This window comes from Spea bombifrons, chromosome 2, assembly GCF_027358695.1.
Source record: "Spea bombifrons isolate aSpeBom1 chromosome 2, aSpeBom1.2.pri, whole genome shotgun sequence".
NCBI lineage: Eukaryota > Metazoa > Chordata > Amphibia > Anura > Pelobatidae > Spea > Spea bombifrons.
Window position 1 is genome coordinate 124,555,377 of NC_071088.1, and position 21,276 is coordinate 124,576,652.

Genomic DNA, 21,276 nt, shown 5'->3' on the forward strand with positions numbered 1-21,276 from the left:
CAGTATAAACCCCTTTGCCCGGTTATAACCAGTTCGTTTATACTTTATCTGCATTATTCCTGGCAGTTCGCTTATACGCAATCTATTACACAATCTGGTTAAGATTTGTTTCTGGCGGAGCTGGGGAACATTCCTCATAGCGTAGTGATTTACTGACATTTTTTACTATTGTGTAATGAAATACCAAGCTTTTCAAAACCTTATTCTATCATATTCTTTGTTACAGATTAATTTACGTCTAATACTGGTAAGCGGGAAGACAAAAGAGTTCCTGTTTTCCCCAAATGATTCGGCAGCAGACATTGCTAAGCATGTCTACGATAACTGGCCAATGGGTAAGTCATTCTTCTGAAATATCATTTTCATAAATTAATTGGTCACTTTATCTGATTCTGAACCTGTTCTCTGCCGTAATGGTCGAGAACATGAAGAGCATCCAACCAGGGCATCTTCAAAGCATGCCAGATGTCCTGTCCTGGGTGCCATGAGTTATGGCTGTATATGGCGGATAAGCAGAATCATTACATAAGGATGTTCTGTGTGCTGACTCTAGAATGATAGGAAACATGGCAGGAGGGGGTTAAACGGGGCCTAAAAAATAACAGGTCACCTAGATGACCGGTAAACAGAGGGGTTGTTTGGAACCCAAACATTTCTAATAACAAGGAGGGTGTGATCACCCTGGAATTATTAATGTACAAAGTACCATAATAACAAAATGACATATTAAAATGTCAGACAGGGTTTATGACCCAACTCATTGGGAGTGACATAAAGTGTCTGGGCTACACACTCCCCTCCCAAGTGACCCCAAACGGACATATCCTAGAGATAAAAGGAGAGAGTCCTATAAGAATGGGAATCCAAGGATACCACTATTTCTTTTTACCAACTTAAAGGGGAGAGCTTTACCATCTGAAGTTCCCACGAGGACTCTGGTAATTGTATGTAGGGATTTCTTGGGTTTCTCCTGTTTTATGGACGGTTTTGCCGATCTGTAACTTTTATTTCTGCATATTCTTTAGTCCTGCACTTTTGTACACCGCACTGTGAAACTTTTTTTTTCCAGATTAAATGTCGGTCAACTCTGGTGTTTGTTCTCTAATATGAAGTCACTACTCTGTAGAAAGCTCAGGTAGAACACGTTACAAAAGGGGTTAATTATAGATGAGTAATTATAAAGGCGATTCATTTTATGCTGTAATTCTGTTGTGTTTGGGTAACCTAGGACATCCAGATATTAAGTCTTGGCGGTGGCAGCGAATTGTAGTAGTGGGGCTTGTGTAAGAGTAGTTGACATCGCTTGTGGCATAAACATTTCTGCAATTACATTGAATGCTATGTGCGATGCGGTTGATGCCATGTTCTGATCTCCAAGAGGCTTTACAAGTCTTGAGAAGTAGCATCACAAGTGGCAGAGGATCATGAGTGGGTGACTACTCAAGTGAAGTATAGAAATAACAGTTTATTATATGAAAAGTCTGCTCTAATTGTTTTCATAGAATGGCTGCCATAAGAAGAGGTCATTTAAAGAGCAGTGATATGTAAAACATCGGAATGGTGTGTCTATGACCTTCACCCAGCTTCTGAAAGAATTCAGGTTGCTAACAATATAATAAAAAAAACATATGAACAATTATATTGTTATATTCTTTACAGATACATAGTTGAGAAAGATGCCGACTAAAACAGTTGAAGAGAATAGATTTCTTATTATGCTAACAATATATTCCATGATTCATGCTGAAGTAGACAACAGAATTGATCTGATTTGATATTGTGGTCATGCTGAAAACCGTCAGGAGTACGCGCAGCTATTGAACCAAGTAAATACCGCTGGCTCATTGCCGCATTAAGTAAATCCAGCCGTATTGTAGTAAAGGTGATCATATCAAATAATTGAGTCAAATATAGCGAATATTCAACAGTCGAAGCATCTGAAGATTTCATCACACGTCGCTGGCAATAAAGAATCCCACAGGTGAAGCACGATGTGACTACCAGGATCCCAAGTATTGTGTTACTAAACATATTGTGTACTGAATAAATAAATTCAAAGAATTCGAGCTTCCACTTCGCCACTAGTAGAAATATTTATTGTAAATGCTCGGTGCCTTTATTTGGGTCAGATTTGTTTCCAATAACATGGCTTCAAAATAGATATAGATAGATATATCTCCTAGAACATCAGCAAGAAAGCTGTATCATTTTCTGCCAGTAACACTATTTATTTGTGTCCTCCGCATTCTCCTTAAAGCTGCTGATTAGTGGATTCCGGGTTTTTGTCCCGTTCTACGTCTATATAAGTAGGGCAAGGCAGTCAGCCAAACAAAACTAAAGCGTTCAGCCTCGGCACGTCGGTTCTCTGAGCCTTTGTAAGAAGCCCTTCGCTGTATGTGGTCAACGAGGAGGACGTCGGATCGAGCCTCTCGAAACGAAAACGAAAAGAAAGTTCTGCCTGCCTGCATGGATATTTATTTAACTGCAGTATGAACAGGGGATTCCAAAAGACTGCTTCGAAACAGGTGATTCTGCCCTCTAGGATGAGAAAGATATCCTTCACTGCGGAACAGCTTGAGAAGTGTAAGCCGTTGAAACGGGGTGTGCTGATCTGCGCAGCGAGGCGTCTAGTCCTTGCTGGGATATGGATGTATTGCAGAGTTTTCTTACAGCATAACAAAGCATGGATGCTTCAGTGGCCCGTCTGCTGCTAATGCTGTTCCACCGTGTCTTCTACTGTCATTGTGTGTGTAAGATATATATATATATATATATATATATATATATATATATATATATATATATATATATAATATGAATATACACATTTATATTTGTTTCTAATATCCAAATTGTTCTCCGTTGTTTTAAAGCTGGACGTGAGCTCTAAGTCAGCAGTAAACTTCATGGCATATAAGCCGTGTGTGTGTGTGTGTGTGTGTGTATATATATATATATAGATAGATAGATATAGATACACACACAAACAAATATATTTATGTTTTCTCTCTGAAGAACTGAACATATGTATATTTATATTAGGATTTACACTCACTTCTAATCTGCCATTACAGCTACCATGCACATTTAAGTCTTGAGTGTTTAAATCAGGCCTCAGCAAGCCATCAGGCAAATGTACCGCTCAATACAGTTGTAAATTCTACAAGAATGAAAAAATATAAAAACAGGGTACTTAGCTTTTTAACCCTCTATTTATTCCTCGGAACACATATGTGGTAGCTTCCCCAAGGACTCTTCCTTCAAAAAAGCCCCTTATAACAGGTATATGGTATATATAACAGGTATATTATTCTTTTTACAGAGTATTTTTAAAGCTGTATCCCCAGAATTTGTTCTGTTTTATCCAAATGTGCCGCTCACTCACCTTTATTGCCGCGCAGGTGTCTAATCCAATCATTTAGTGCACGGCTGCAAAGGTACATGTTGTTTGGCCATTTGTATGTCATTTATCGGCCACCGGCCATAAAGCGCCCGGGAAAGGTTTAATCCCCAGTTGGAAACCTATTTCCCTCACACAAATTACAGCTCTGCTTCCCTGGTAAGCATTCCCCAAAAATTATAAATGCCGCAAAATGTATAGTTATAGTTGATTATGGCTTTCGACACAATGCTAAGAATGATGTTATTTAAATGGTAAACTCAGCAGAACCTAATACAGTATTGTAGAGGCCATTTCATTTCCTGCTAGTTTAGATCCCCTTATAATTCTGGAAAATGTTGGAACAAGAGGTCATAATCTAAAATGAGAGGGTGAGGAGAGGTAGAGGATAATACAGTGAGGGACATTACATATGCATAATGCTGTCCTAAATCTAAGGCGGGACCCCAAGGCCGATTAAGGAAAAATAGCCAGACTAGATGGACCGAATGGTTCTTATCTGCCATCAAGATTGGCCTTCACAACACAATAGTGAAAACTTTGCCGTTGCCCACCATTGTGAATTTGGCGGATTTCTGTGCATCACTTTAAAGTTGAGTCTCTATTGGTTCCTCCCGTGGAAATGAGCTGAACTTAATTTGCTTAACACTTTACCCGCATGTTTAATTTCCAATTGTGCCTGAGCACCAACCATTAAACAATGATAGAGGTGACATTTTAGGAGTAATTAGATATGAAGCCCGGAATGGCGTGGAGCCAGATGGATGTAACATTTACAAGAAATGAAACCACTCGTAATTGTTTTTAATGGTGGAGCGTTTCGCACGTTTTTCTGGCAAAATTCACTGTTCGCAGTTCGAATTAAAATGATATTCTATCAACACTTAGTGTATTTACTTTGTTCATCTTTAGTCGGGTGACTTTTCAAGCAATTAACCGGTTCCAGGTTCCACATATGCAGCCGAAATGAAGTCTGAATAAAATGGGAACCGGTTGTATTGATGAGCCCTGGAAGTATCGGAGCGTTCAGCAGACGTTGTGGTGCTTGCCTTACAGCATCTGCCAAACAAGCTGCGTGCAAATCCATTCTGATTTCAGGCTTTTTACCAGCGTAAGCAGAAATATCATTAAGACATCTGCCCAGTGCTGCTTGTAAAGATATCGTAGTCTATTAAATCCCAATAAAAGTGATGCGGTGAACTTCAATTTATAGAGGATGTTTACAACGTCCCAGACATGCCCATGGGAGGACCGGCTCCATTCGGCCTGAGCGGCAAGTCCAGCCAGGTGGCCCAGTACAAAGCTCTGAATGCAGTGTCCAGACCCCTCCAACATGTCACTGCTTAGAAAACCCAAAAGGAGCCCAGAAAGAATCCACTACATGTGCAATTGCCGCCTGACGCACTTGTTAGTGACTTATCTGGTGACTGTAAGTGTAATTAAACGTAGTTAAACGTGAAGGTGCTGCAGGTAATGGCCCAGGAGGCTTATGATCAGAGTAGCCACCTCATCCCTGTTTGCCAGCCCAACTCTGCACATGACATGGATTAATGATTATTCTCCCCCATCCCATCTCCTCATCCCAGATTGAGTGGCCCAATGTTTACACAAGGGCATAGAATGTTTAATGAGAATAGGCAAGATCCATAGACCAAAACACAACCAGCACATAACTACTGGCTTTAGATCCACTGAGTAAAAATAATACAGTAAAGCAAAGTAGTGTCATACTCCATCTACACACACAGACATACAATGCGTTTATCATCAGTCCTTTTATGCGTTTGCTTACAGGCAGTACTTGTTCAGACATTGGTGAAAACATTGTGCACATCTGTTTAACCGCGCCAAACCCATACGCAGGAAAATGTGCAGACTAGATGGCCGAATGGTTCTTATCCGCTGTCACATTCTGAGATTCGATGTTTACAGTCTAAAGCGATTTGTCCCCGGAGACTCGCTGAGTTTGCTGCACGCTCTGCCCGTTTCCTTTTTGACAGCATTTAAATATTGCTTTAGTGTAAAAATAAAAGAAGGCAGGTGCCCTTAACACGTTGAGGCGTTGTGAATATTAGTGTTGTTAATGTTGTGATAAGTTGCCGCCAGCCATTTGCCTTCCTGGAATAAGCACTGTTTGTGCAGCCTACAGTATCGAGCTAACACCCTCTGGCACTAAAAAGATTTTTATGGGAGTTTTCACAGAAGTATCAGAAATTAAACAGAATTCCTTGACACACCCAACCTTACACGATATACGTATAAAAATGTATCCCTCTTTCTGCGCGGTTGTTTAAGCCTCACAATAAAACTTGATGCATCAGAAATGAACAATGACTTCTGACAGGTTCCAAACGGTGTGGGTTTCAGATCATGATTATCGACCAGAGAGCGCACAGATGTTAACTGAAAGCCCCCTGTTAGAAAACAGAATAAACCAAAAATGACCCATGCTTCGTAGGAGGTCAATTTCACATGAAATTCCTTTTCTTTTAAAGTAAATTTTGAAATATTTCCAAAATTCTAAAAACAAAAAAACCTTAAAATACCAATAAAATGCCATACAACTTGTTAAATGTTTCCACAATATATAACCAGCCTTATCTTTTTCATGTCGTTCCCAGCATCAAGTAGGAGGTGATTGCTTACTAAACTCCTGTGTCCTGGCGCAGTAGTTCTACTGTTAAGGATGTGTTTGCACCCATTTTTTTCCATCTTATGGGTTACCATTGAATTATATTCTATACTGTTCCTGCAATGTCTGCAGACCAGCCTGAGGAGCCAAAGAAGGTGTTAAACTGTCTCAGAGTACCATTGCTGGATGGGTTGTGGAAGCAATCAAAATGCCCAACATGTCCACACCTTGGGCAGAGACAGTAGAAGTTCCCACAGCCCAGATCGGCAGAATCTCCATATGGTCAGGAGATATTACCATTGCTGATGCTCTATTGAAGATTTAATCTCTGAGAGGGTCCTTCAATCTGTTGCCCTTCTTTGCTGCTGGATATAGAAATAGTACCGTATTTGCTCGATTATAAGACGACCCTGATTATAAGACATCTCTACAGCTCTACACGCAGCCCGGACTAAGCACCGGGGACTCAGATGCACCGGTAAGTTGGGTCAGGGGTTAACACAGGAGGATCCAGGTCCCCTGCATCTGGGTCCCCAGTGCTTAGTCCGGGAAGCGTGTGGAGCTCTACGCGATTGTATCGTGTAGAGCTCTACGCGATTATATCGCGTAGAGCTCTACACGCAGCCCGGACTAAGCACCGGGGACTCAGAAGCACCGGTAAGTTGGGGGGGGGGTTAACACAGGAGGATCCAGGTCCTCTGCATCGCTGCGGGGGATCTGGATCTTAGTCTCATAATCAGACCTATTTGAGGTCTGATTATAAGACGCCCCTGATTATAAGACGAGGGGTATTTTTCAGAGCATTTGCTCTGGAAAAAACCTCGTCTTATAATCGAGCAAATACGGTAAATTCTTACCTTATCGTTTATTCTTCTTGGTGCGTATTTGCCATCTTATAAAACCTTTATTACAGACAGGCACATGGAGATGGTTCTAAATTTTGTAGGTAATTAGTGCTGCAGAGCTTATTCCCTTCTGCTTGCAGCTCAAGTAAGAACTTTTTGTTTCTTGGTGAAAGTTACTTAAAACAGATTCTCTTTGTTCTCCCTTCAAATCCATTTGATGCATCAGTTAACATGCTCTTAAAAATCTCTGAAAAAAGGCCAGGATGATATTGTCAACTGAAACCACAAGACGAACCAAAAAAGCAACACTTGAGAAAATGTAGACTAAAAGAGAAATATGATAAGGCAACCTGACCAAACTTTTTAATGGAAAAGGAAATGTAATCCCGAGAAAATTGTCAAATATAAGCCTAGCTTAAATAATATTTAGAACATTAACATTCATTCAAAAAATTTTATTGAATCAGATGAATGCAGAGTTTGGATACAGAATGTAAAAAATGGGAAGGGGAACTTGAAACATCATCCAGTTGCAAGACAAATCACATCTGCTGACTTCGATTCAAATAACAATGTGTATTAAGAAAACTGTAATTAAACAAAAACAACAATACATTGCTGCTTGGGTTAAACACCTCTGGGGAGTGCTTAATCCCATGGTGTCCTCACGGAAAGCCACAGTCACATACAAACATACATCTTCATCTACGATGTTTGCAGTCAGGTTTTACCAAGGTTCCCAGATTTGTTGATGTGTGAATTTACGATTGACTGGTTGATGAAGTATGTTTTCATAACAACAATTAGATTTTATTAAGATCATTACTACCTCTAATAATACGGGACTTACAGGTGACAGCCACTTGCGTGCTATACAAGTTTGAGCTGCTATAAATATATGTTTGAGAATCACTCCAGGTCTGGAATAATCATCATAATCATCATAAGCAACATTGTCAATGTTGGTCTCCAGAAGAATCTCTGAGAGATGGTGTACCTGCTCCCAAAATAAACTGATCCCGGGGAAGTTCCACCAAATGTCCCTCATCATTCTCTCTCCCCGACAACCTCTCGTACATAACTTGCTGCACGAGGGAAACATCTTGTGTAATCTATGTGGAATCAAGTATCAAGGAAAGATGATCTGCCTGTTAATCTCCACATGACAGTGCATTTAGAAACTGCTTAAATACAGGTGATTTGCAGCACAATGTCTGCACTAGAGACATTACTCCCAAATTAGCAGATTTCAAATAATTAGAAAGCTGCAAAAAATAGATCACCAGATGGAGTTCCATACGTATTTTGTAAATCTGGGAACGACCTCATTTTACCAGCGAAAAATAAATTTGAAATCCTGGTTATCCCTAATCTAACCCAATGCTTAATATCTAAGTGTGGAATAACCTAGGTGCATGGATATGAGAGACCACCAAAACTGGCACACCAGTGGAAATGTTAGTCCTTGTATCAGTCCCTCACCTGAAGTGACAATAGTTGTGGGCTGCACAATTTTGGGTCTGGACTTTGTTGTGGTTCAACAAATATGTTCAAACCTAAGAGGTGCTAGTAGACCATATTCCATATCCACCCAAACTGAGGCCTTATGCTAAAATGCGATATTCAGAATTCCTAGACCTCCCTCCACTCAGTTGAAGAACCTCTAGTGGAAGTCAAACTCTCTTATTATTCCAGATTTTTGAACCCTGATGGGCAGTGTGCGGAAAACATTAATGAAATTAGGCAATATGCTCTTCTTGGCTGAGGCAATGTTGCCTATCCATGAAATGTTGAAAGGAGCTAATGATCCCATGTCATGTTTAAGAATGTTCCACATATGTACAAAATGTTTCATGTAAAAAGTAATTTTTATTCCCAGGTATGTAATAAAATCTCTTGTTAAGACCTGGGTTTTGTAAGATTTTCAGCTAAATATTGATAAAGTATGCATCAAATTTGGAAGGGATATTATAAAGTTGGTGATGGCCAGCACGACAATCACAACTTTACCTTGACTGGAAACCCCTGAATGTTTGGATTGGATCTAATGGAAATGGCTAAAGGTTCCAGGGCAACAACGAAAACCAGGGGTAAAAGCAGGCATTCCTACCTCGTACCATTATTTATGTTAAATGCATCTAAATGTAAACCTGCGGAGAGCACTAGCCAAAGGACTGATATAAGCACATTACTGCTCTCACAAAAAAACTTGAAGACCAAATTTGTTTCAGATGTCTCCACTGCAGTCTATCAAAAGCCTTTTTGGCATATAATAAGAGCAGACAATTTTGGAGATTTTTGGCTAAATAGGTAATATTTACACATTTTCAAAATATTAACCTGATTGTAGTCAATAACGAGGCAGTATACGTGCTAGGATTTTGACAAACATTTTCGTGTCAGACTTTGGCATGTAATTTGCAGATCTGGGCTTGCCAGGTTCAGTGATTGTAGTGGCTTAAAGTTATCCCTTTGGAAGTGAACTTAAATCAATGCAGTAATTAAAAAGACTTTCCGTATGAGGGATTAAAACGTCTTGGATTTTTTTCATAATATAAGTGAACCCATCCGTGCCAGGGGATTTATGAGGTTTGAGGGAGTCTATCGCTTTAGATATGGTTGATATGGGTTGACACAGCAGTCCACTTTGTTCTTTGATAGAAGAGTTATGCTATTCATAAACTCAGCAATTTCAGCTTCGCAAGGTTGATGTGCAATGAGGCTTTTGTTACTTTTAATGTAATATTTGGTTTGTTTAAATTGAGATCATGAATCTCATCCCTGATCTTCTGTTTTTCTCGGACTCTTCTAACAGAGGGGTTTGGGTTTATTAATGGCTGTCAAGGTCACAAGCGAGGATTTAAGCGCATTTTTTCTTTCTGCCCCCATATTTAATGTATTGACCTCACATGACAGCTTTATGCGCTGCCCATAGCCAGGTGTATTCTGTGTCTGGGACAACAGTGATGTTTTATAAGTAGGGTCAAATAAATTGGGAGTTGGGATAGAGCTATTGATTATGCTGAATACTTTTTTTAATGATGTTTTAAAGTAAAAAAAAAAACAAGTCAAAATAGTTAAATATAGGTAAATACTTTTGAAATATAATTCTAGGGACACATTAAGCACAGGCTTAGTCAAAGATATCTCGTCAGTTTAAAACTGTGTAAGAAATCAATAATTTGTGTTATGTTACCGTACCAAATCTGTTCTGTATCTGACACCCAAGGCCAGCAACCTAGAATTTGAAGGCAGAACCATTTGGCCCATCCAGTCTGCTTATTTTCCCTGATATAAAGTCTCAGGCCTTAATCCGTCCTTGGTCTTTTCTTAATTTAAGCATATATTTGTGCACATGGCATACATCTTAAAATTCCTTCTAACACTTCTGCTAGGAGGCTGTTCCATTTATCTAGCACCCTCTCAGTAAAGTAAAACTTCCTTACATTTCATATGAGCCTCTGAGCCGCTAGATATGGACTATGACTTCTCGTTTTTACCTTAAACGTGCGCATGGATATTTTCCATAAATAGTCACGCGGCTCATTTTACGCCGATGTGACCGGGGCGCAAGTTTTAATAAAATGCTTATTTAATGGCGCTTTGATTTCCTAGGATATCGTGCCCCTCCTGCGGTTGGGACATGCATATTAGAACAGGGAGTTGAACCTACTGTTTAGTAATAACTTGCTAGTGTTTGACAATTTAATTATAGTGAAGCACGCTACGCACCTCATACGCCGGCTTTTCCTGATTGTGTACTCATTTGAATACTACTGGTACGTAACGTGTATTTGTTTGCGGAGTATCGTGTTCCATAGGCATTAGGAACATCGCTAGAGGTTGCCAAGAAGAGTGGCTAGAACTTGCACGGGCCTGTAGTATCGGGGCTTGAGGCGAGTGACACCAGTCTGCCCGGCGAGTGTTTGTTAAATAATCTGATCTTTCCCTGTTTACATCCAAACACTGCTTTAAGCCATTAACTGTTTCTGTGTCAGATGGAAGAGCCAAAGTGGAATGCGTAAATGTGTTGGACTATCGGTTAAAAATGGATTTTTTTTCTTGTCATTCAATTTGTTTTAATGTTTTCTCAAATAAAATATTTGCCGCTCTTTGTGAATGTATTCGTACATGTGTGGAACTATCTGCCTCCAGGAAACTCTCTCCTCCTAATCATAGCGGCTTATTTTACACCCGCGTCCCTTTTCTTTGTGTAAAGAAGCAGCATGTTGTCTGCAATTGGGTGGGTAACGTACAGCAACAGACAAGTGCTAATTATTGACTTGGTACTGCAATTCCACTCCTGTTGTGCTGTGCACGCATTGATCCTAAACTTGTGTACATATACTCGTGATTTTTAGTGACTTGGTGAGAAATGTTCTATGTTAAGGCTAGGAAACCAGTTTCTTGATGATTTTTAATTAAGGAAATTCTAGAATGTAGGCAGGATTGTGGCCTTCTGTAGGCTACCGGCTTTGGACTTCGTTATTTTAAACTTTTATATACACAGATTAGCCGTAACATTATGACCACCGACAGATGAAGTGAATTACACTGGTAATCTTGTTAGCATGGCACCTGTCAGTGGGTAGGATATATATTCCTCAAAATGTCTACTCTCCACTGCCGAAGGCACCTACAATGGGCATGTGGGCATAAGAACTGGACCACGGAGCAATGGAAGAAGGGGACCTGGTCTGGTGAATCACGTTTTCTTTTACATCACGTTCAAGGTGTTGAATCGGCCTCCATATTCCCCAGATCTCAATCCAATTGAGCATCTGCGTGATGTGCTGGACAAACAAGTCCAGTCCACAGATGCCCCACCATGCAACTTAGAGGACTTAAAGGATCGGCTGCTAACATCTTGGTGCATACCACAGCACACCTTCTGAGGTCTAGTGGAGTCCACGCCTCGACGGGTCAGGGCTGTTAAGGTGGCAAAAGGGGGACTTACACAATATTAGGCAGGTGGTCATAATGTTATAGCTGATCGGTGTATGTCTTCAGAGAAAATGCATTATTTTCAATGGGTTTAGGTTTATAGACCGCCAATTGTCCTTAAGGGGTTAAGTGGCTTCCAGTCATTGCAAAAGCAGCAGGATTGGAGGGGAGGGTGGAATAGATTAAAGGGAACCGAGATGGATCCAAGAGGAGCATGAGGGAAAAGAGAGAGGGGGGTGGAGGCACAAGCATAGGCTTTTCCGTGGCCTAGGGAACATAAAATGGCTCTGACAATGCCTGGTAGCTTCGCTTTACACCCTGGTTACTGGTGACATGAACACTTAAAATTGAGGAGAATTAAGCATGCATGGGGCAAACATAAGGCAAGGCTAAGAAAGAAAAGGGTATATGAGTCTGAAAGAGTACTCAGTACACCCAAACTAATGGAGAGGCTCAAATATTTGCTTGAAATATCTTATCTTATCCGTGCAGTTTGTTTTTGTTTTTTGCTATTTATTTTAGGTTTCTTTTGGTGCAAGGGCTGTCTTGAATAAATCTCTAGGAACTATTGTTAATGTAAAGGAACAATAAATAGACAGATTATTGGGTGCGCCATACTTTGGGGTGGAGACGAAGGCTGCAAACTGATTACTCAGGTATTGTTTATTAACATGATGCAATAATAAGTTGCAAGAATATGCTGTCTGCATTATTGTCGGTATTTATAGCTGACTTTCAACTGCCGCAACTTCTTAAGCTCCAGAAGAACACTTATGGAAGCACACAATGTATTTAGGTCTTATGTCTCTATTAAAGGACGTCTGTCTGGAGTCTTCCTTTAATGTAGGTGTTTGCTGATCTACAAACGTTGCATGTGGCTTCTTTAAACTGCCTTCTAAAATTTCACCTACCTGTCTCATGAATCACGGAGCAGTAACATGGCTACACACTTTCTGGGTTTTTTTCCAGCCCAGATCACATTAATATAGGTTGTCTGCAATACTGTCCTTGTTATATGAATCCACCTTTGCCTTTTGCACATATTGCATTGCATATACAAGCTGGCATGGTACTACTTCCTTTCACCTGTCTAGAAAGATGTGAATTGGGGCATAAAATGACTTTGCAAAATATATGAAAGTGGAGCTGGAAGGGGCTAAGATAAAGCCATAAACAAGTCCAACTGCGTGTGTCAGCCCAAAATGAGAATATCTGCTTCCTACCCTTCGTCTTTGGGAGTCACCACTGAAGCCATGCGTCTTTCCCTCCAACAGCGCCGCCAAGAACAACCCGAGCTCTGCTTAGTCTGCCTCTCTGGGAATCCAAAAGAGGTGATGTGCCTCGTACACGTTTATATTTTAGCTTCTCTAAAGGGAATATTTGCTGTGGGTTTTTTAGTTTTGTGAAAGAGGGGTACTTACGATAGAAAACTTAAGTCCTTTGTCGGTAACCCCCTTACCTTTGCGCTGACGGCTACCTGTATAACCCTTGGGTTCTTTGCATTGCATGTCTGTTACTCATTTGGTTCCACCACGAAAACCTCAATCACCAAGATGTCAAAGCAAACATTCTGGGAATTTCATTATTGAGTTTCCAGCCTGCTCCAGCTTTCTATCTCTGTCCATGGCGGACACTTTTTATCTTCTGGGTTTCCTTCCACTTCCACAAGCGCGGTCCTATCCACTTATCATCTATATGACCACAGCCCAGAAAGCAGCAGCCTTTTCTTGGTAGAAACCATTAATGCAGTCTTTGTCTTAATGTAATACGTACTGCATTGTGCCATAGTAGGCTTTTATTTCTAAGTGTGATTAATTTGGATTCTGCTTTTAATGTTCACATTGAGATGAGAGTCGCATTTATCTTCTGCCACCAGGTCTCTGCATTGCTTTTCCTCTCTAATTTGCTGTTTTTCTCCCTAATCTAGTCTGTTACCGTGTACAAGTTTAATATTTTTCATGATCACCTTTAATTATATTCAAGCACCTTATTGCTAGATGACCTGGCATACTAGGCTTCTACTGGATGAGTTGAAGTCATAGATGAGGTTGTGTATGTGAAATTAACATTTAGTATAAGAACCGTGGCATGTCCTGCATTATTTATTCCAAAGGCATTATGCGAGGCCAGTCACTCCTTCTGCAGACTCTGTGACATTGATTCTGACGGTAGAAAGCGGCTAATAAATCCGTATCTGATCTGTGAGATCATTAATGGCTTTAAGCATGCTTTTCCATCTGAACTTGGCATATTAAGATCAATTATGAAATGACTTTGGTCCTACGCGCCAATAAGTTCGCTTAGCTGTTTTAATTTTCTGTCTACACCAGTAATCCCTTTTAAATGAACAATACGGAGCTCTCACATGCTTGTTTTCTTACGTTCCAATTCTTTCAGTAATGCGTGTGTTTATCCATGTCTAGTATCACGCTTCCCCCGAAGATAAGAGGCTGTTAAAATGCTGAAAATAACTTCCCAGTAAATGATTCATTCCTTCTACAGGATGACCGGTGCATGCATTTATATACAAGTCATTTGTCTGCAGAACCCAATAGCTGCAGCGTGCCATTTTATGATCATTTCTGTTGGCTCATGGCCCATCTCAGCCTGGCGTGTATTAGTGGGGACTCGGCGAGGACGCTGGGCAGACTTCATTGCCTACTACCTTATGCATGTTGTGTAGTTGGTGCATGGAGACTTCTTCTCACACATTTTTTCTATGAAATATGTTATGTTAACAAATTATGTTTCCTGCTTTTTCATTCATTCAAAAACATGTCACCTGAAGAGGCATTCTAGATGAGATCAGTTGCCAGTTGTCTGAACTGCTATCCAAGACCTCCTGAATTGTGGCGAGAGTGCATGGGCAGGTTTGGCTGTAATGGCAGCTATAATCTGCACTTGCCCTGGCACAGGGTGTTATGTCTCCGCTCGGAGCTCACCCCATGGGTAAACTTCAAAACACATAAGAGGTTTCCAGTGCTACAACTGTGTCAAGGTTCTTGGCGCTGCATAGACAATTTTGGAACAGAGTTTAGCGCTCTGAGGAACCACTGGGTCCAAATTTTCCAGAATATCTTCCGTTTTTGCTGCCATTTCTCTCATTCAGAAACAGTTATCTATTGTCTTACATATCTGGCTAATTGCAAGGGTTTTTGAACATCTCACAGTTTTATCTGTGTATTACACACGGCCAACTCTGCCTTAACAGGAGAAACTCCTGTGAAATGTTCCAACGCACTGCGCCATTGTGAACGGTTTGTGATAGCGGATGAAAATGTATGAGGGTTTTTTCCTTCTTATATATGGGTAAGAATGGTTTTGAAGGCTAAGCGTGAGTGATTTGCGCGGATAGGTTTGGGAGACCGGCATGTCCATGTAATTCACTAAGTTTCAGTAAAGACAATTACACATTGTGCTGTAATTGGTTTACTAATTAGAACCCCGATCTCTGTTAATAAATGTCGCCTTTTCCTGATAATCCACCGTGAAATATTGTCCGTTTACAGTGTGTAACTTTCTCTACTAAATTAAAAAGCGCCTGTTACTGTTCTGTTCTTGATGAGTGTTTTGTGTGTTCCAGATTGGGAAGAGGAGCAGGTCAGCAGCCCTAATATTCTTCGACTCATTTATCAAGGACGGTTTCTCCACGGCAATGTGACTTTAGGAGGTAATGGCTTGCATTTAGCTGCATTAGAATTTGCATACAAAAGTAATACAACCAGTATGTATACCGACACCGCAACCTTACAGTAACAAACTAGTCTGTTAATGTTATTAATACATACCCAGTTTTTCAGTTTTATCAGCAGGATGCCAAATTAAATTTCAATTTCTTTCTGGCTGTTATGTATCAACTAGAAGTAATGCTGATAACGCATCCTCATTTTATTGACTGATGAGGCACTTTGAAGGGCTGTAGTCTCAACCACATTTCACATATAATATAGGAAGTTTAATTATCAACCTTATGGAACAATCTGAGTTAGTAAGGATAAGTTCACAAATAACTTTTACCAAAATAGGAACATTGTCAAAAAGATGCGTCAAGATGAGTAGTTAATTTTAAACTTTTTTGGATAATTTGCATTCGGATTTAAATGGAGTCCCTGACACCCATGGAGACTGTATTAAAATAGCCAATTACACCTGGTACCTGGATTAATAGTATTTTGTAACGTTTAGAATAAGTGCTTGCGTACGCTCATCCATTGGATGCAGTATTTGGCTCTAAGGCTACGACTTGACCATTTTCTCTGGGTGCCTTTTCTGCGGTGTGCTTCTGCCATCTTGTGGCTACCAGAGTAATTGCATTTTTTTTTTAGCACTGAATTTATTTACACTATATATTTCCAAATAGGATAGTTTGAGCTAACAAAAGATTTTATCACATTAATATTATAATACATTAATATTGAATAACCAATTAATATCCGCATTTTTCAGTTCCACAGCTGCATATTGTTTAATCGTATGCAAAGTAATATTCCCTAAATGTCTTTGTGTTAAATAAAACATTTCAATACGCACTCACTTAAACTTTCCTGCGCATAAGGTGGTGATTAATGAATTGGAGCCTTTGAGTTATGAACTCCTGTTCTGTATTAGTATTTACTTCTTTATATTACGGTATGTGGCCCTGTGTCAGCTACGTTCCACTTATATTGATTTAAATCCAGATTCATAGTGACAGGCAGTATGTTTTCAATCAACTCCATTCTGCTGTTTGCAGATCATACCTAGCTAAGTGGGAAAGGCTTAATGCCCCTATTCTGGCACAGTCCAGATCAACACAAAAGCTTGAGCAGTCTACAATGTTTTTGTTTATTTTTTGATAAATGTTAAGGCTTTTTCAGCAAGTTCCTTATTAATTGCCTAATGAATGCCTTCTACCAAAGCCGTTTTTCCTCTTAAGTCATTTGCATAACGTGTATCTTTGAGTATTAAGCTTTATGTCTTTGTTTACCCAGCATTAAAACTTCCTCTTGGCAAGACAACAGTGATGCATTTGGTTGCCAGAGAGACATTGCCAGAGCCCAACTCTCAAGGTATGAACAAGTCATGTTTGATCTGCGTATAAACTAGACGTACCCGTTGAAATCGGCGTGTAATGGTCCTGTGTTGTCCTGGCAGCCTTTCCTTGTGCAACAATTTTAAGTGGGAATGTTTACGTATTTAAAGTGGGCCTGACACCTGATAAAACTAACTTAAAGGGACACCCTGGCTATCATGTTGTCCATTTTGCAAATGCCTAGGGGGTCCCCCCCCCCATGCATTTGCCCCTTATTCCACGGCTCAGCTATTTTTGGTGCAGGAGACGTGTTTGGCCATGCGTTGTTCTTTCTGAACGTCGGCTCCAGTCCTGGCTGGGCAAATTCTGCAGGCAGGGGCTTTTTCAGAGACCTGAGCAGGGGCCTGTTTTGAGAAAGATTAAATGTAGAATTTGAGAAAATTCTACTAATGAATTAACTAATGAATGCCGTGCTCTCCGCAGTGAGATGAGCGTATAGCAGAGTTGGTTGTTGTAAAGTATTTTGTTACTGTTACACGATTCCCAAGTTTCCGAACAATGGCCTAATTGTATGACACAAATGACAATGGCTGCTGTATCATGAATCTCTCATGAATAGTTACTTTTTTTGGTATCAGAGACATCACTCAGCAGCATGTAGGATAATCCCCTAAGGAAAGAAATGTATAAGTGTGTGAGCTGTGTAATCTTACTCAAACGTATCATTCATTACATTGATATGATGCAGAAAAAGAGGCAGTACACCCAATATTCACTTATGAAAAGTGATCTAGTGTCGATGACATCGAAAACCAGAAGTTAGGATATTCTGTTTACAGATGCAATGAACTACAAGCATTCTAAATTACTTCATCATACAAACAACAACAATAAAAATAAACACTCTAAAACAAACAAAAAGGGAAACCTCTTCTCTATGGTCTCTTGAATGTTCCAATGGTACCTACAAAGATACCCGTGCTAAATGCTGGTGACTAAAGCCGGACCATCCGTAATCCTGGGCTTGAGAATCCAGGGGTCCAAATCACATTTTCCCTCCCAGTCAAACGATTCTCTGAGCCATTTCAACAAACCATGTGCCAGAATTAAAAAAATATATGTATTGGACACTTTGTGTGTGTGTGTATACTATGGGAACGATTACATAACTCTCTCGTTACATTTGGTCGTCTCAGCCTTTATAATAACAGAGGAAAGAGAAGGGAGATGACTTCAGTACAGAGATATAATTTAATGGTACTTCTTTACCTTGGCTCCAAGGGAATGGCTTCAATTCCTGTTTCACTTCATGTCAAACAGCCTCACCTCCCATGGTGGCGTACTCCCTGTGCCAAACGTGTTTCAATCTTCAAAGAATAGGCAGCCAATGTGCATACAGAATGTTTAAACTATATTCCATCGAGGTAGATGTACACAGCGGAGCGTCTAACGCATTTCACAAGGTGCAGGTCTAATGTCCATATGAGAAAATCCCATTGGTACTAACACAAGTTTGAAAACTTGCCTTACGTTAAAAAGAAACGCATCATTTTTACGAGGTTCTGTTTTCTAATGAAAGTGAACTGATGGCCGGAGCAGTTGTTTATTAGAAAGCCCTGGTGTTGTGGTCTGTTGGCCCTTCTGTTTTCATGTGAAGGAACCAGCGCAAACACATTCAACGGGAAACTGGAAATTGAATGCCTCAGTGTGTAATCCAGTCTCTTTGGATATGTATTTCCAAAATCGTTTCATAAAGAGAATAATACTCCAAAAAAGGTTTCTCTGCCAGAACTAAAAGCATCTCCATTCCTCTGTTCCCAAGACAAATGTCAACAAACACAGCCACTGATAAAAAATAAATAAATCACAGGCTTCTGTTCAGGCCGCAGGCCGCAGGATATTCAGCCCGGAACAAGTGGGGAGATTTCCTCAGAGCCGCGTTTAAACAATGGCGGCATAGCTGTCGCTGTGGTAGCAAAATTGTAAATTATTGTTTTATATAGTGCCATCATATTCTGTAGCGCTGTACAATGGGTAAACAGGACATAACAAGTACATATAACAGTTTGACTTACAGAAACAACAGTTGAGGAGAGTTTACAATCTAGAGGGAGTTCTTTTGTACATGTTTTTATTTTTTGGCCAATAATATCTTTGTGGATTAACTTTATTATTTTTATTATCCTCATCACAGGTCAAAGAAACCGCGAGAAAACAGGAGAAAGCAATTGCTGTGTAATCCTTTAAATCTGGCTTCGTCTGCAAAGTGTGATGTAATATAGTCTTTGTCTTTCATGCTGCTGGAATAGAGGAGACCCATTGCTTCAAAGAACCTTAGAACAACCTGTCATTGCATCCATGGAACTTATATATTACATGAACACTCATAAAACGCTCTTCTTTGAAGAGAACAAGAACATTCTCATTCTGATTTTATTTTTTATTTTAAGTTTTCTTTTTCTTGCAAAGTAATTTTGTAGTATATTGTATCCAACTTTTTCCTTTTTTTTCCTTTTTTTTTTCTTTCTTTCTATGCATTCAGTCTCCGTGGGATAAAGTCAATGTGTTCACTTATACAGCAAGAATAATTAATTCTGCATCAAAACTGTCTGTATGCAGATACGCACTACCGTATCATAACGATAGCTGTAGCCATACACAGTCCTACAGTAGAAGACACTTTCAACACTGGAAATCAAAGCTATCAAATTCCGGCTGAAATGAAAGTATTAGGAACATGACTTCTACCCAGTCCAGTTATATTGGCCATAGCGGCACGAGGTAGTAGCAGGAGAAAGACAACGGTTTCTATTCAAGGAAAACAAAATAAATAAAAAATAAAAAAAAAACTTAATGTGCCTGTAATCTGAAAGCACTCTTCAGAGGGCTCTGGAGCAAATGTTCTGTACTATTTGGTGCGCTCTTATCTGACGCATATGTTGCATGCATGCCCATACCAAGCAAACGATAAGAGAGTGCCTTTCCTAGCCTTAATATGGGAGGGTTAATTTTCCTGTAGTCCATAAGCCTTTTATTATCGTACAGAGATATTAACAGATTTACTAATCGACTTTGTGTTTCTATATCAAGACGTAATGTTTTTTCGGTGATAGTCATCCGTAATTCACGCTTAATGCCATTTAAGTAGTAAATGAACTTTAAGACAACTAGAATCCTTCCCATAGTACAAGTTTTTGTTTCCTTCTGTATCCTGCATATGTACTAGTGCTTGCAATGATATTAAACTTTGGGCAGAAATGAAGATGCCATTTTTTTTTTCTTCCATTTCATAAAAATAATTTAAGACATAATAAAACAAATAAATAAATAAAAAGGCGATTTGCACAGCACTAAAGCGCATGAAGCTACATTCATTTTAAACTGTAAAAAATTTTATATTTTTCCACTAGGGAGGAGTCTTCCTGGTTGAAATTACAAATACGTGTAGAATATATTTAATAAAAAAAAATTATAAAATGCATTATTATAGAATCTAACTGTAGATTGGCGTAGTATAATAGAAAAAAGAAAAATATACCTATAAATTGCTTTTTGCCTTGGAAGACAGGTTGACCTGGTATTCTGCATACTTAAAGTGTTCAAATCCCTTACAGACGTTAAGTGTAATAATTTTTTCCGATGGTCAGCATCATTTAATGTAATCGGGTTATTTTCTCCGTTATGATAGCTTTGACAGAATGCTTTAATATGCATTAGGTCTTCAATATACTGTTCATACTGATCTGACTTAAATTTGTATAGAGCCGTTTTAAATAGAAAACATTTGTAAATAGCACTAAACATTTTCTTCCTGCAACCTGTACTGATATAGATTATTCTGTAACTAAATAATAAAAAAAATATTGTAGTGCATTACTGTTGATTGTCTGGTGGTTATGACTGGGACTGTGATTGTTTAGAAAATGTTTTGCTAAAACTGGAAGATCATTTCGAAAAACTAAAATCAATGCGCATTTATTTGGTTTCTGCAAATTAATCCTGCTGGTTACTTTTGTAATCCCATTGATAGTGAATTGTTATGAGATTTTCCTGTATAGCTACAATAAAGTCAATTGTCACAATGCAGTGACCTCTGTCTCTAGCGTCGGATTGAAAGAAAGGAAATGTCTGTGGGACGTTGTGTTTTATAATCCCTTATTTTGTTTCAGGAGGAAACTGCATACATCCCAAGTACCCTACAGTAGGGAGGACAAGTCCCTCTTTGTAAATCTGTGTTGAATGTGTGTAAATGTAACCAGTTACTGTAATCCCCAGCGCTTGAGTCTGATAAAACAATAGGGTGAAGCATGAAGCAGGGTTAGAGAACAATTCTAAAGCGATCTTCAAAGAGGAACTGTAGTAAATAAAGGGAAACTTGCAAAAGCCCCAGCCAAACTTTTAGGTGGATGTGTGAGATATTTTAAGTGCTGGATTAATTTGTGGG

The 21,276-nt window shown here is 39.5% G+C and overlaps 1 protein-coding gene across 1 annotated transcript in view; it reads left to right on the forward strand.

Moving 5' to 3' along the window:
- UBL3 (ubiquitin like 3) overlaps positions 1 to 20,914 on the forward strand; it is a 59,537-nt gene extending 38,623 nt beyond the window's left edge. Inside the window, exons 2-5 of the mRNA XM_053456378.1 lie at positions 227 to 335; positions 15,405 to 15,491; positions 16,792 to 16,869; positions 19,027 to 20,914. Of these exons, the coding sequence (XP_053312353.1) occupies positions 227 to 335; positions 15,405 to 15,491; positions 16,792 to 16,869; positions 19,027 to 19,079 (327 nt within the window). The 3' untranslated portion in view covers positions 19,080 to 20,914. The remainder of the gene's footprint in view (positions 1 to 226; positions 336 to 15,404; positions 15,492 to 16,791; positions 16,870 to 19,026) is intronic.
- Positions 20,915 to 21,276: the final 362 nt, after the last annotated feature.